General features: G+C 55.9%; 4 protein-coding genes across 6 annotated transcripts; 2 read left to right on the plus strand and 2 right to left on the minus strand.

The window, feature by feature from the left end:
* The first annotated feature begins 1,958 nt into the window (after window positions 1–1,958).
* LOC115913405 (feather keratin 4-like) lies at window positions 1,959–5,172 on the plus strand. Its single transcript, XM_030965427.1, has 2 exons — window positions 1,959–2,103; window positions 4,407–5,172. Exon 2 carries the CDS (start codon window positions 4,431–4,433, stop codon window positions 4,815–4,817), a length of 387 nt encoding a protein of 128 aa, XP_030821287.1. The 5' UTR covers window positions 1,959–2,103; window positions 4,407–4,430; the 3' UTR covers window positions 4,818–5,172.
* Window positions 5,173–6,428: 1,256 nt separating this feature from the next.
* Window positions 6,429–6,812, minus strand: LOC115913284 (claw keratin-like). Its single transcript, XM_030965224.1, has one exon. It carries the CDS (start codon window positions 6,810–6,812, stop codon window positions 6,429–6,431), a length of 384 nt encoding a protein of 127 aa, XP_030821084.1.
* A 2,072-nt stretch (window positions 6,813–8,884) lies between these two features.
* LOC115913200 (claw keratin-like) lies at window positions 8,885–9,223 on the plus strand. The gene has a single exon (XM_030965122.1). It carries the CDS (start codon window positions 8,888–8,890, stop codon window positions 9,221–9,223), a length of 336 nt encoding a protein of 111 aa, XP_030820982.1. The 5' UTR covers window positions 8,885–8,887.
* A 2,174-nt stretch (window positions 9,224–11,397) lies between these two features.
* On the minus strand, window positions 11,398–11,874 carry LOC115913282 (claw keratin-like). 3 transcript variants are annotated; one of them, XM_030965223.1, is made up of 2 exons: window positions 11,577–11,874; window positions 11,398–11,519 (listed from the first exon to the last, which is right to left on the minus strand). In XM_030965223.1, the coding sequence occupies exons 1-2, from the start codon at window positions 11,872–11,874 to the stop codon at window positions 11,398–11,400; spliced, it is 420 nt and encodes a 139-aa protein (XP_030821083.1). The 3 variants fall into 3 exon arrangements, with proteins under 3 accessions (XP_030821083.1, XP_030821082.1, XP_030821081.1); XM_030965222.1 differs by having other exon boundaries at window positions 11,398–11,528; XM_030965221.1 differs by having other exon boundaries at window positions 11,398–11,874.
* Between the last annotated feature and the right edge of the window lie 990 nt (window positions 11,875–12,864).

Below are 12,864 nucleotides of genomic sequence, written 5' to 3' on the forward strand. Positions count from 1 at the left end.
GCTCTGCAGCCCCGCCGAACCGGTTCGGGCGCAAAAACCGAATGAACCGGTATTGAAGCTGCCCCTGCCCTGCGCAAGGATGTAATTTTCTACAATAATTCAGGATTAATGGTTATTAAGGCTCTGTGTTGTGGGGTTTGCAGTCTGCGCTCGCTCTTTGTTGCCTTTGTTACTCACGGGATGGTTTGGGCTGGAAGGGGACTTAAAACTCGCCCAGTTCCACCCCTGCCGCGGTCCCGGCTCCTTCCAGCCTGGCCTCAGACACTTTTCTTCGTTTTGGTGGATTTCTCCTTAAAATCGGGGCTGAACCCTGCTTAAATATTCCAGCTCCGAGGGATTTAGGAGCGCTTTCCTGCTCTGCTTTCTGTGCCGGGTAAAGGGTGCAAAAATCAAAGCGGGGGCTTTCCCAAGGCTTCTGAATTTATGGGATAATGAGGGATTTCATTCTCTTAATTCTGAAAAAAAAAATATTTGGGAAAGTTTTGAGAATGGATTTTCCCAGAAATTCCCTGGGGAAGCTGTGGCAGAACCTCTCCACCCCCACGGGGAACGATTCCTTCCCCAAATCCCCCCTAAATCTCCTCTCCTTCAGTCTGGATCCATCCCCACAATTCCTGACGATCCAGCTGCAGGCACAGGAGCACAACACAAAACGCGGGTGGGAAAGAGAAAATTCCACGCCAAATTTCTGCATTTTGAGGGATCTGGGGAGCAGTTGATCCCGTTGTGCTCCAGGGACTGATTTTGCCAGCCCGGGTTCGGTTCCTGGGTTGGGAATTCCCAAGTGGATCAGCTGAGGAGAGCTGGAATCCTTTCCGAGGGGTGAATTTCACATTTTCTCCGTGTGCTTTAATCCTGGTCTGGAAGAGGAATTTTGGGAAGGGGAGGGAGGTGTTGGAGCAATTCCAAAGGGTGATATCAGAGACATGGGAAATTTCGGGAGGAGAAGAAAATGGATTATTTTGGGGCAGGATTTTGGGCTCCTCCTCACAGGCAACGTCCATCCAGCCTCGTTAGGATTAAATCCTGGGGGGAAAAAAGAGGATTCCTTTGCCATGGACGTGATCCCAAAAGGAGCCACACGGCCCCAGCTCTTCCCTGCTCACAAAGAAGCCGCTGGGAGGATCATCCCCAAATCCCGGTGCCTTGCACGCTTTTTTTCCCTTTTTTTCCCTTTTCACTCCCTCTTCCCTCCGGGGGGAATCTTTGTACCTGGAAATGCCCACCTGGAGACGAGGTAAAACCATCCCGGGGTTTGTGGCATCGCAGGAATTATTCTGATTTTATGAGGCACCCCCAGAGATGCCGCAGGGAGTTGGGGCTTATCAGGAATATTCAGGAGACATCAGAAAATGAGATTTCAAAGAGGATCTCAAAACCTCTGCGAGTTTGCCATCCAGGGAAATCATTTCGTGGTAATCACGGTAATGACATCCTAGAGGATCCGGGCTGCTGTGACCTCACAAAGAATAAATTATGGAAAGTGTTTCATCAAGCTCCTCATTTTAAACTTCACAATTGACATAATTCATGGACGGCTTCGTTTTTATGCCAAAGATAACCCCGAGCTTTCCTCTTCGCCTTTGCAGCAGCTCCTTCCCCTGATTTAGGAGCACGTCCGTAAATCCCACCGATATTAAGGGAAAGAATCCCAGATTTGATAAACGAGGCACGGCCACGATTCCCTGTGTCAGGTTTTGCTTCCAAAAGGAAAATCACCCTGGCTCTCCAACATTCCCTGCGCACTCCAGCTTTTAGCCAAGATAAGCTAAAATAACCCTCATTAATTCTCGCTGCATTTTCACCTCTTAATGAAACCGGGAGCAGAAAAGCAGGAAACTCCGAGATGAAAAGACCTGGCGAGTTGCCACCTGCATTTTTGGGGTTATTGCCCAACGCGGCTTTAGATAATCATAAACAGCGAGCAAAACAATTCCTGCGGCTCCAGCCGCGATCCCTGCACCGGGCTCGGCTCCCGAGTCATTAAAGCGCTTCAGCAAAGGGTGGCTCAGCCGCCCCCGGGCATCGGGCAGGGTATAAATCCCCTCTCCACCCTGGCATCTCCTCACTGCCTCTCCCGACTCCTCCTCTCCACCTCTCTGAGTAAGTCCGGCTCTAAAAACCTCAATTTCCCTTCTGCTTTTGCGCGGATTTCTCCTCAAAGTCGGGGCTGAGCTTTGCCTGAGTGTTCTGGTTCTGGGGGATTTAGGAGCGCTCTTCGTGCTGGGCAAAGGGGGCGAAAGTCAAAGCGGGGCTTTTGCAGGGATTTGGGATTTATGGGAGAATGAGGATTTCAGCCTTTTAATTCTGGAAAAATATTCGGGAAAGTTTCGGGGATGGATTTAACTTCGCGTTCGGTTGAGTGGCACGGTCAGGGAGAGGGTTCGGGGTGGAATTCATGGAAAACCGTGGGAAATCCTGCTTGGAACTCAGCTCGGTGCAGCTCTGCTGCCGCTTGGATCAGCTCATCCTTAATTTAATTGGAGCCAAGGGAGCTACACCAAGTGATTATTATGGATTATTAACGTAACTGTGCCAATAACTTTCATTTCTAACTCTTAAAAGTGATTTACAATTCTAAAGCGCTTTTCCAGAGATGAAATTCAGCATTTCTGTAGGTCAGTGCTGCGTTTTAACTTAAAGGAACTCGGAGGAAAATGCCCTGCATGGGTATTTTAGAAATTTTTTTTTAATTATCAAAAGGATAAATTTAATTTACAAGTTTAAAAAATATTCTGATGCCTCGCCAGGCTTTTATGTGATGATTTAACCTGAAGAAATAAACATTATTGAATGAATTTCCCATAAGTGAAAATATAATTTTCTTATTTGGCTTGATTATATCACTATAGAAATATTTTAACATATACCTTATATTATATAAATATTTTAATTATATGTTTCACTTATTAAACGAGCACTTAACACTCCCACTTATTCTCAGCCTTTTGCTTTTTCCCCCTGTGTTTTAGCAGAATATTTTCCTGCCTGAAAACAACGGGAACCTGCAAGGAAAATAATACAAAAATTAAGCAGGGTGCTAAGCTGATTATTCCACGCTGAAATACGTGGAAAATCCGGATTTTTTTTTTTTTTTTTTCCCAAGTGTGGGAGGAACAGAGGCGCTGTGGGAACGAGTTTCAGCGCGTCCTCGGGAATTCCTGCAAAGGGCCGGGGCTGGGAGGTGGCGCGGGAGGAAAAGAGGAGGAGTTCTGCTCCCAGGGGAGGAAGAGAAAATGGGGGAAATTAACAGGAATTCAGAACAATTCGGGGCGGGGAAGTTAAAGGTGGGAGATAAAACTGCATCCAAATTAACTCCGAGCATCCCTTAACGCCAAATGTCAATAATCAAGAGAGCAATTCTTGGTTTTACCTCAATTATCCCTAAAAAAATCTTAAAAGGAAATTATAGCCAAGAGAGCAATTCTTGTTTTTACCTCAATTATCCCTAAAAAGATCTCAACACGAAATGTCAATAATCAAGAGAGCATTTCTTGTTTTTATCTCAACTATCCCTAACAAGATCTTAAAAGGAAATGTCAATAGCCAAGAGAGCAATTCTTGTCTTTATCTGAATTATCTCTAAAAACCACTTAGAGCCAAATGTCAACAAATAAGGGATCAACTCGTGTTCTTACCCGAATTATCTCCTAGAATGTCAATAGCCGAGTGCTCAACTCTCGTCTTTTTCCGAGTTATCTCTAACGAGATCTCAGAAGAAAATGTCAATAAACAAGCTCGTGTCTTCATCTCAATTATCTCTAAAATCCCTTAGAGCCAAATTTCAATAAACCAGCGCTCAAATTTTGCCTCTATGCCAATTACCTCTGACGATCTTTTATAGCCAAATGTCAATAAACCAGCCCTTGGCTCCTGTCTTTATCTCGATTACCTCTAAAAACCCTTAGAGACAAATGTCAATAAACCAGCTCTGAAATTTTGTCTCTCAAATTTTGATCCCAATTTCCTCTGACAATCTTTTAGATCCAAATGTCCATAAACCAGCGCTCAAAGTTTGTCTCTATCCCAATTACCTCTAACCATCTCTTAGAGCCAAATTGCCAATAAATCATCTCTCAAATTTTGTCTCTATCCCAATTTCCTCTGACCATCTCTTAGAGCCAAATTGCCAATAAACCATCTCTCAAATTTTGTCTCTATCCCAATTTCCTCTGACAATCTTTTAGAGCCAGATGTCAATAAATCAGCGCTCCAGTTCTGTCTCTATCCCAATTTTCTCTGATGATCTTTTAGAGCCAAATGTCAATAAACCAGCGCTCCAATTCTGTCTCTATCCCAACTTCCTCTGACGATCTCTTAGACCCAAACGCCAACATCCAAGAGCCTCCAGGAGTTCTTCCCTTCGCTTTCGGACAATTTCTTTGTGTTTTTTTTTAACCCCGCAGGCTCTCCCCCAGCACCACCAGGCGATGGCTTCCACCCAGCTGGCCTGTGCCACCCCTTGCGAGCCCAAGTGTCCCCAACCTCTGGCCAGCAGCACCAACGAGCCCTGCGTGGTGACCTGCGGCGACTCGCGGGTCATCATCTACCCCCCGCCCGTGGTGGTCACCTTCCCGGGGCCCATCCTCACCACGTACCCGCAGCAAACCGTCGTGGGAGCCTCGGAACCCACGGAGGTGGCCCTGGGCGAGCCCCAGGCCGCGGTGGCCGCCGAGGTGGCAGCGGGGGACAAAGTGGCAGCGCCGGTGGTGGCCCGCGCGGAGCCGCGCTGCACCCCCAAATATTCCTACAGCTACTCCTCGCAATGGACTCATCCCTGCAATTCCTACCGCTCCGGGAAGCGCTGGACGTGCTGAGCCCGCGGAAAGGGAAATTCCGGGTGAAATCCCAGCGGGTTTTTTTTTTTCCCCTTAGTTTAGAGCTGTTCTCCCGCAGCTTTGCGGCGCAGCCGTCTGCTCCCGCCGCGCTTTGGCTTCTCACGGATTTTTTTTTACTGGCACTGAGCTTAGAGAGGTGACTTGAAATGCTCGGGATTGCACACGGCAACGCTGCCAAAAAAAAAAGGGAAATTCCCCGTTTTTTACAGGCGGCATCACTTGGATGCTGGTGATTTGCCAGAGCCTCGCTGAACCCCCTGAACGATGCTCTTTGTATCCTGTACAGTTTTGTTCCACAGTTGTAGGAAAGCTTCTCTTTCCAAATAAATTTTCTCGACCGAAATGCATTTTCTGTTTTCATTTACCGCATTTATTTTTAAGGGGGAGGCTTGGGTGGGATATCAGGGAAATTCTTCCCCCAGAGGGTGCTGGGCACTGCCCAGGCTCCCCAGGGAATGGGGTGAAGCTGTGCCAGGGGAGGTTTAGGATGGATTTTAGGGAAAGGTTCTTCCCCCAGAGGGTGCTGGGCACTCCCCAGGCTCCACAGGGAATGGGCACGGCCCTGAGGCTGCCAGAGCTCCAGGAGCATTTGGAAAACACCCTCAGGGAGAGGAGAGAGCCCAGAGGAGGCTCCAGGATGGGATCAGAGGGATGGAGCAGCTCTGCTGGGAGAACTGGGAATGTTCAGCCTGGAGAAGCTTTGGGGTGGCCCAGCTGTGGCCTTGCAGGACCTGAAGGGGCTACGAGAAACACGGGGAGAGAAAATTCCCAAGGGATGGGGCGCCAGGACAAAGGGGAAAGAGTTCAGACTGATGGAGAGGAGGTTTGGATGGGACATTGGGAAGGAACTCTTCCCTGTGAGGCTGGATGGATTTCCCAGAGAAGTTGGGGCTGCCCCATCTCTGGCAGTGTCCAAGGCCAGGTTGGACAGGGCTTGGAGCAGCCCGGGACAGTGGAAAATGTCCCTGCCCACTGCAGGGCTTAGAACAGGATGAATTTCAAGGTCCATCCCAACCCAAACCCTCCTGTGATTCCACGACAGGACATTCCACACCATCCCTCACTTAGACACTCATTTACGGCCAGGATGAAGAAATCCATGACAAAAAAAATATTTCGTGCAATGCAGAGTCTTTATTTTGAGTTTAAAAGCCACAGGCGCTGTCAGCGAGAGACAAACCAGCAACAACGCCATGGGAACACGAAAATCCCAAGGCGGCAGCAGCAGCAGCAGCAGCAGCAGCAGCAGCAGCAGCAGCGAGGCTCAGCCCAGGGCTGCAGCCCAGAGAGTGCCCCGTGCCAGGGCGGCTGCGGGGCTCGGGGCTGGGCAGAGCAGGGCAGAGCCTGAGCCGAGGCTGGGCGCAGCTGGCCGGGGGCGCAGAGAGGGGGCAGCTTTTTGGGGCAGCGCTGGCAAGGCCCGAGGCGCCGGCCCAGGCTCTGCAGGGTCACACGGCAGCGACAGGGACCCTGCAGCTCCCGGCGCTGAGCAGGGGCTGCAGCTCCAGCCCGGCTCAGGCGGCACAAGGCAGCCGGGGCTGCTGCAGGAGCCCGCGGGCAGCGGCAGCGCTGAGCTCCGCCGGGCTTTGGCCTTTAGCAGGGCCCGCAGGAGCCCCCGAAGGAGCGGGAACCGCGGCCACAGCTGCCATAGCCCCCAAAACCTCCATAGCCCCCAAAACCTCCATAACCCCCATAACCCCCAAGGGCCCCGTAGCCCCCGTAGCCCCCGTAGCCCCCGCGGCTCCCAAAGGCGCCCCCGGCGCCGGCTCCCACGTAGGGAGCTCCGGCCGAGCCCACGGCGCTCTGCTGCGGGAAGGAGCTGAGGATGGGCCCGGGGAAGGTGACCACCGAGGCCGGCGGCTGGATGACCACCGTGGAGTCGGGGCACTGCCGCACGCAGGGCTCGTTGCAGGTGTCAGCCACAGGGGCCGGGGTGGCCACGCCACAGCTGGGCACGCACAGGCTGGAGCAGGACATCCTTCGGTTCGGCTGGCAGAGCTGCAAGACAAAGCACGGCCACGGCTCACGCCAAGGACTCGGCCCAAAGCCCAGCTGCTGCTCTCGCCCGCCTGGAGCCCGTGTGCCAGGACTCGCTCTGGCTCATCCCAGGTGTTCCCAGCGCAGCCCTGGCATGGCTGGAGCGGCTCCTGGCATCCCCTGCTGCCCTCACCACCCCCGGCTCCTGCTGCCCGTGGCAATGGAGAAAAACTCCCTCATCCAAACCACCCGGCTCACCGGGGCCCTGAGCCCGCTGGTGGAACCCCAACCATCCCAGCTCTGCCCTGGGACAGCTGCTGGAGCTCGGGGACAGAGATCCCTTGGGGAATCCACAGGCAGAGATTCCTTGGGGAATCCAGAGCCAGAGATTCCCCAGGGAATTCCACAGCCAGAGATTTCTTGGGGAATCCAGAACCAGAGATTCCTTGGGAATTCCACAGCCAGAGATTCCCCAGGGAATTCCACAGGCAGAGATTCCTTGGGAATTCCACAGGCAGAGTCCCCAGGGAAGGAGCAGAGGAGGAAGAGAGGACGGAGGGAAGACTCGGACTCACCACAGCGATCAATGAGGAGATTCGAGTGAGGAGAGCTGGATGGAGCCCTGTGGAACTCTTGGACTTTTTATACACCCCAGAATGCCTGGGGCACCGTCCAGGGGGTGGGGGCAAACCCCCAGTAATTAGGAATTCAAGCGGACAAACCTCATGACACAAACTGAAATGTGAGGCAATTACATCAGTATTAACTGGGGCTAGAGCGAGTAAAGGTGCCCTGGAGAATCACCAGGCCATGACCAATCGCTGTGTGTAAGATCATTTGTTGCTGAAGCCGAGATCAGAGCTCCAGCAAACCCCAACCTGTCCCTAATCCCCTGCTTTGCTTATGCACGAGAGTTTTGGGCATCACTCAGGAGCGCTTTGAAATGGCACAGCCGGCACTTATTCTGTCATTAATCCTTTTTACGGGCTGCTAAATAGGGACGCCGGGAGGGAGAAGCAATCCCACCCACTCGGGACACATCCCAGACGCCCAACGTGGCAGGGGAGGGCGCAGGACCAGAGTCCTGGAGTGGGGCAGGCTGGGGGGAGCACGGACAGACAGACAGCCATGTCCTGCCCGACGAGGGTGACCCCACACGACACAGGGGTGGGCACAGGGCTGGGCATGGGGGGCTCCTGGAGGGAGAATCCCTAAAAGAATTTTTGGTGCCACTGGAGGATTTGTTAAGCCCCCGATCCAAATGATTGTGGTGCAAAAAGCAGAGGGGGAGATCCCATGACAGATGAAGCTTCATCAAGGATCCATCCTGGCACGGATTTGGGAATGACACGGGTGGGATCAGGTGTGGCATAAACGAGTAAGGGGAGACCGACAGAGAGGATCAGGAGAGCAGAGAGAGGATCCAGAACCGCTCAGACCCTCCAGCCTGGGTCCTGGCCGAGCTCTCCTCTGCACTGACCAGCTGGCCCTGAGGTCTGGCCTAGGGGGTGCTGGCTGAGCCCCCCAGAGCCAGACCGGCCCAGGACAGGCCCAGCTGGGCATGGCTGGCACAGGCGCATGGCCGGGCTGGGCTCAGCCGTGTCCCAAAAGATTCTTTGTAAGCAAAGTGAGGGATTAGGGACAAAACCCGGGTTTATTGGGGCTGGGAGCTGAGTGAACTCCAGTAGCACCGTGTCTGTCATGTAATGATGGGTCACGGCTGTCCCTGCAAGCGCCTCTCTCCTGTCCAATCCTCTCCACACCAATGTCCACAATGGCGGGATGACAGAATATTTCTGCGTCCCTTCGCTTTATGAAGCTTCTCAGTGTGAATTCCTAATTACTGGAGGGGGGGTCTGCCCGCACCCCCGGACGATGCCCGGGGCTCTCTGGGGTGTATAAAAGGGCCGAGCTCCCTGCACAGCTCCATCCACACTTCTCCACTTGACTCCTCTCATCACCCGGGTAAGTGCGGCTCTCCGAATCCTCTTGGGGATCTCTCTCTGTCTCCTTCCACGAAATTCCTCCCTCACACCTTTGCCTCTTTTTTCCAGAAGCCTTTCCCAGTCTCAAGGATGTCCTGCTGTGTCCCCAGCTGCGGCGTGGCCACCCCGGCCCCTGTGGCTGACACCTGCAACGAGCCCTGCGTGCGGCAGTGCCCCGACTCCACGGTGGTCATCCAGCCGCCGGCCTCGGTGGTCACCTTCCCCGGGCCCATCCTCAGCTCCTTCCCGCAGCAGAGCGCCGTGGGCTCGGCCGGAGCTCCCTACGTCGGAGGCGGCTTCGGCGGCTCCTCCGGACGCCGTGGGGGCTCCGGCGGCTCCGGGGGCTTTGGGGGATTCGGAGGTTACGGAGGCTTCGGAGGTTTTGGGGGCAGCTGCGGCGGCTCCAGAGGCTGCGGGCCCTGCTAAGCCCCAGCGCCATCCCTGATCCAGGAGAGCTCCAGGAACGCGCCCGGCCCATCCCCGCACGTCAAGGCCCTGAGCAAGGACACACCGACACACCGACAGACAGACCGACAGACAGACATCCCCCGGCCCCGCTCCGCCGCCTTCCAGCCGCGCTCGGAGCCCCGCAGCGATCGCTGCCCGCTCCCGGCACGGCCCCAGCTCGGCTCCTGCTCTGCCCGTGTCCCCCCTGGGACACGCGGGGAGCGCTCGGCCGGGGCCCCGCTCCGCTGCCGCCCCCCTGCCCCGCACGGCAATAAAAGCTGCCTCGCACTGCAATGTTCACCGCCTCTCTCGGCTGCTCTTTGCTCCGCACCCGCGGCCCAGCGCGGCCCGGACGGTCCCGGGAGGGTTTCGGAAGGGTTTCGGGAGGGTCCCGGGAGGGTCCCGGGAGGGTTTCGGGGCAGCCCCGCTCGGACACGGCGGATGAGAAGCCCCGGCAGCTGCCCAGGCTCCTCCTGCCCGTCCGTGGCCACCGCAGCCCCGCAGCAGAGTCCCCCCGAGCCGGACCCTGCCCAGCCCCTGGCACGGGGCCTCTGCCCGTCCCTGCCCGGCTCCTGCCCGCTCCGGGCTCCTCTCTGCAGCCCCAAAGGAGCCCCGGGCCCACCGCCAGCCCCCTGCCCTTGGGACACCCCCCGAGGGAAGCCTGGAGCCCCGGGGCCGTGGCGATTGGGGGGAGAGTGGAGCCCCCCGAGGGACCCGGTGATTTGCGCAAACAAACAAACTCTACAACTTTTTGAAAGTTGTAAAAAAGCTGGTATGTTTATTACAGCGCTGGACGCGTGTGGGAATCTTTCTCTTAACAGGACGTGTGTAGCTCTGGGAACTCCAGATCCTTTTTTATTTCCCTCTCAAATACATATCTTACCCCTAACCCCACCGCCAGCCCGCTGCCCTTGGGACACCCCCCGAGGGATGCCTGGAGCCCCGGGGCCGTGGCGATTGGGGGCGAGTGGAGCTCCCCGAGGGACCTGACCCTGCTCGGGGCTCTTGGGAGGCCCCGGCTCCCCAGGGAGGGACAGAACAGCCCCAGCTCCGTTCCCATTCCTTCCTCATCCCCTCCAACGTTCCTGCTCCCGGCACCGCCTCCTGCTCCCGTTTCTCCTGTGGGTTCCACCGGGGCTCCTTGGAGCCTCCCTGCACCTTTCCATGCCACCCAGCAATCCCAGCCCAGTGTGGGAGAGGATTTACAGCGACTTCTGGGAGCCAGAGAGAAGTTTGAGAAAAGGATCCATGTTCACCCCTGAGAGAATTTCCTACCAAGGTCCTTGACACAGAAACCAAGAAAGAAAGAAGGAGAAATAAGAGAAAGCCGCGACTGCCTGTTCCTATGAGAACTTTGTCTCTTGTGACCAATAAGTGTAAATTTATGAGTTTTGTAAGAATGTATCAAAGCATGCATGGTATAATAAAAATGGTTTGAAGCCTTCTGCAAATGGAGTATTGATTCGTGTTGTGACCATCTCAACTACAACAGCCCAGTCCCAGAGGTGATGTCAGCTTTGCTGCTCTGTCTGAGGATTTGGAAGAGTTTCTGCCAGGCCCTCATGGCCCTTTCCCATCCTCAGCCAGGGCTTTGGGGATGTCCTGAGTTTCCTGCTGCTGGCAGAGCATGGGGAGCTGGGGGGGATGAGCCCCCCAGAGCCAGCGGGGTCGGACATCCCCAGCTGGGACACACGGAGCCAGCTGTGCCCGGGCTCCAGGGCACTGCCCAGGGGCATCGCAACAGCCCAGCAGACACCCAGCAGATTGGGCAGTGGGGAAAAGGCAAGAGGAAGGAAAACCAGGAGTCAACATTGCAAGGCAAGACAGCTTTTATTGCAGGGGGAGGGCAGGAGGGGCTGGGCAGGAGATCAGGGCCGTGGCCAAGGGCTTCCCATGGCCTGGCCCTGGGCACAGCTGGGTCAGCAGAAGCAGCCCCAGGGGAATCTCTGGGACCACCGGGGCACCAGGAGCCCCTCGGGGATGCTCAGGCGGGGCAGGGACAAGGCAGAGCTGCTTCCCAAGCTGGCACCAGGCTCCCGAGCTGCACAGCCCGGCCATGCCCAAGGGCTTTTGGTCCACAGAGCGTCGGGTCGGGATGTGCCGGGGTTTCTCCTGGAGCTCTTCTTGGTGTGAGGCCGCGCTCCAGCTGGGGCTTAGCAGGGCCCGCAGTTGCCATTGAGGTAGCGGTGGCTGCTGCTCCAGCCGCCGTAGCCGCAGTTGCCAAGGCCTCCATAGCCCCAGCCTCCGTAGCCTCCACATCCCCAACCGCCGTAGCCTCCACGGCCTCCATAGCCCCAGCCCCCATAGAGACCACGGCTTCCATAGCCCCAGCCTCCATAACCTCCATAGCCACCAAGGGCCCCGTAGCCCCCGTAGCCCCCGTAGGCCCCGCGGCTCCCAAAGGCGCCCCCGGCGCCGGCTCCCACGTAGGGAGCTCCGGCCGAGCCCACGGCGCTCTGCTGCGGGAAGGAGCTGAGGATTGGCCCGGGGAAGGTGACCACCGAGGCTGGCGGCTGGATGACCACCGTGGAGTCGGGGCACTGCCGCACGCAGGGCTCGTTGCAGGTGTCAGCCACAGGGGCCGGGGTGGCCACGCCGCAGCTGGGCACGCACAGGCTGGAGCAGGACATCCTTCGGTTCGGCTGGCAGAGCTGCAAGACAACGCACGGTCACGGCTCACACCAAGGACTGAACCCAAAGCCCTGCTGCTGCTCTGGCCCGTGTGCCAGAACTCACTCTGGATCATCTTAAGCATTCTGATCCGAGCCCCATTCCATCCAAGTTCCTGCTCACATCCCCTGCTGCCCTCACCATCCCCGAGTCTTCCTTGCCCATGGGAATTAAGAATTTGACATCTGAAGGAGCAAAGTCCTTAAGCTTCCAAAGCCCTTGGTCCCCTGATAGAACCCCAACTATCCCAGCTCTGCTCTAGGAGAGCAAGAGGTGCCCACAGCCAAAGGTTCCTCCAGAAATCCCAAAAGATTCCCTGAGAAACCCAGGGATGAAGAAGGAAAGAGGAGGGAAGGCTTGCACTTACCAAGCTGATAAGGCGAGTGAAGCGGTGGAAGGTGGATAGAGCTCTGTGGAACCTCTGGACCTTTTATACATCTCCCAAAGGGCCTGGGGGCATCAGGAAAGGGAGCGGTGGCAAAAAAAACCAGGTAATTAGGAATTCAGGCTGACAAGCTTCATCAGAGAGATAATGATGCAATACAATTATACACCTCGACATCAGGGAGATTGGTGTGGAAACGTGCCCTGGACCGATGGGAGGTGATGGGAGGAACAGCTGAGGCCCATTATTAGGTGACAGGCCCTGCTCTGTCCCTAATCCCGCACTTTGCTTACAAAGAATCAGAGCATCCTTTGGGACAAGGCTGTGCCCAGTCCTGCCACCCTGAGTGCCAGCCCCCGTGCCACTGAGCCAGCTGTGCCCAGCTGGGCCTGATCTGGGACGCAGCCAGGGCCATCCTGGCTCTGGGGGGCTCAACCAACACCCCCTGTGTCAGACCTCGGGCCAGCTGGGCAATGCAAACACTCCAGGAGGGCTCGGCCAGGACCCAGCTCGCAGATATGGGGCCAGAGGAGCAACAGGGACGCTACAGCTCCTCCCGTGGTGT

This window comes from Camarhynchus parvulus, chromosome 25 (assembly GCF_901933205.1).
Source record: "Camarhynchus parvulus chromosome 25, STF_HiC, whole genome shotgun sequence".
Taxonomy (NCBI): domain Eukaryota; kingdom Metazoa; phylum Chordata; class Aves; order Passeriformes; family Thraupidae; genus Camarhynchus; species Camarhynchus parvulus.

What these genes read in the sequence shown, in the direction of transcription:
- LOC115913200 (XM_030965122.1), top strand. Translation starts at nt 8,888, where the DNA reads ATGTCCTGCTGTGTCCCCAGCTGCGGCGTGGCCACCCCGGCCCCTGTG.
- LOC115913405 (XM_030965427.1), top strand. Translation starts at nt 4,431, where the DNA reads ATGGCTTCCACCCAGCTGGCCTGTGCCACCCCTTGCGAGCCCAAGTGT.
- LOC115913282 (XM_030965221.1), bottom strand. Translation starts at nt 11,874, where the DNA reads ATGTCCTGCTCCAGCCTGTGCGTGCCCAGCTGCGGCGTGGCCACCCCG.
- LOC115913284 (XM_030965224.1), bottom strand. Translation starts at nt 6,812, where the DNA reads ATGTCCTGCTCCAGCCTGTGCGTGCCCAGCTGTGGCGTGGCCACCCCG.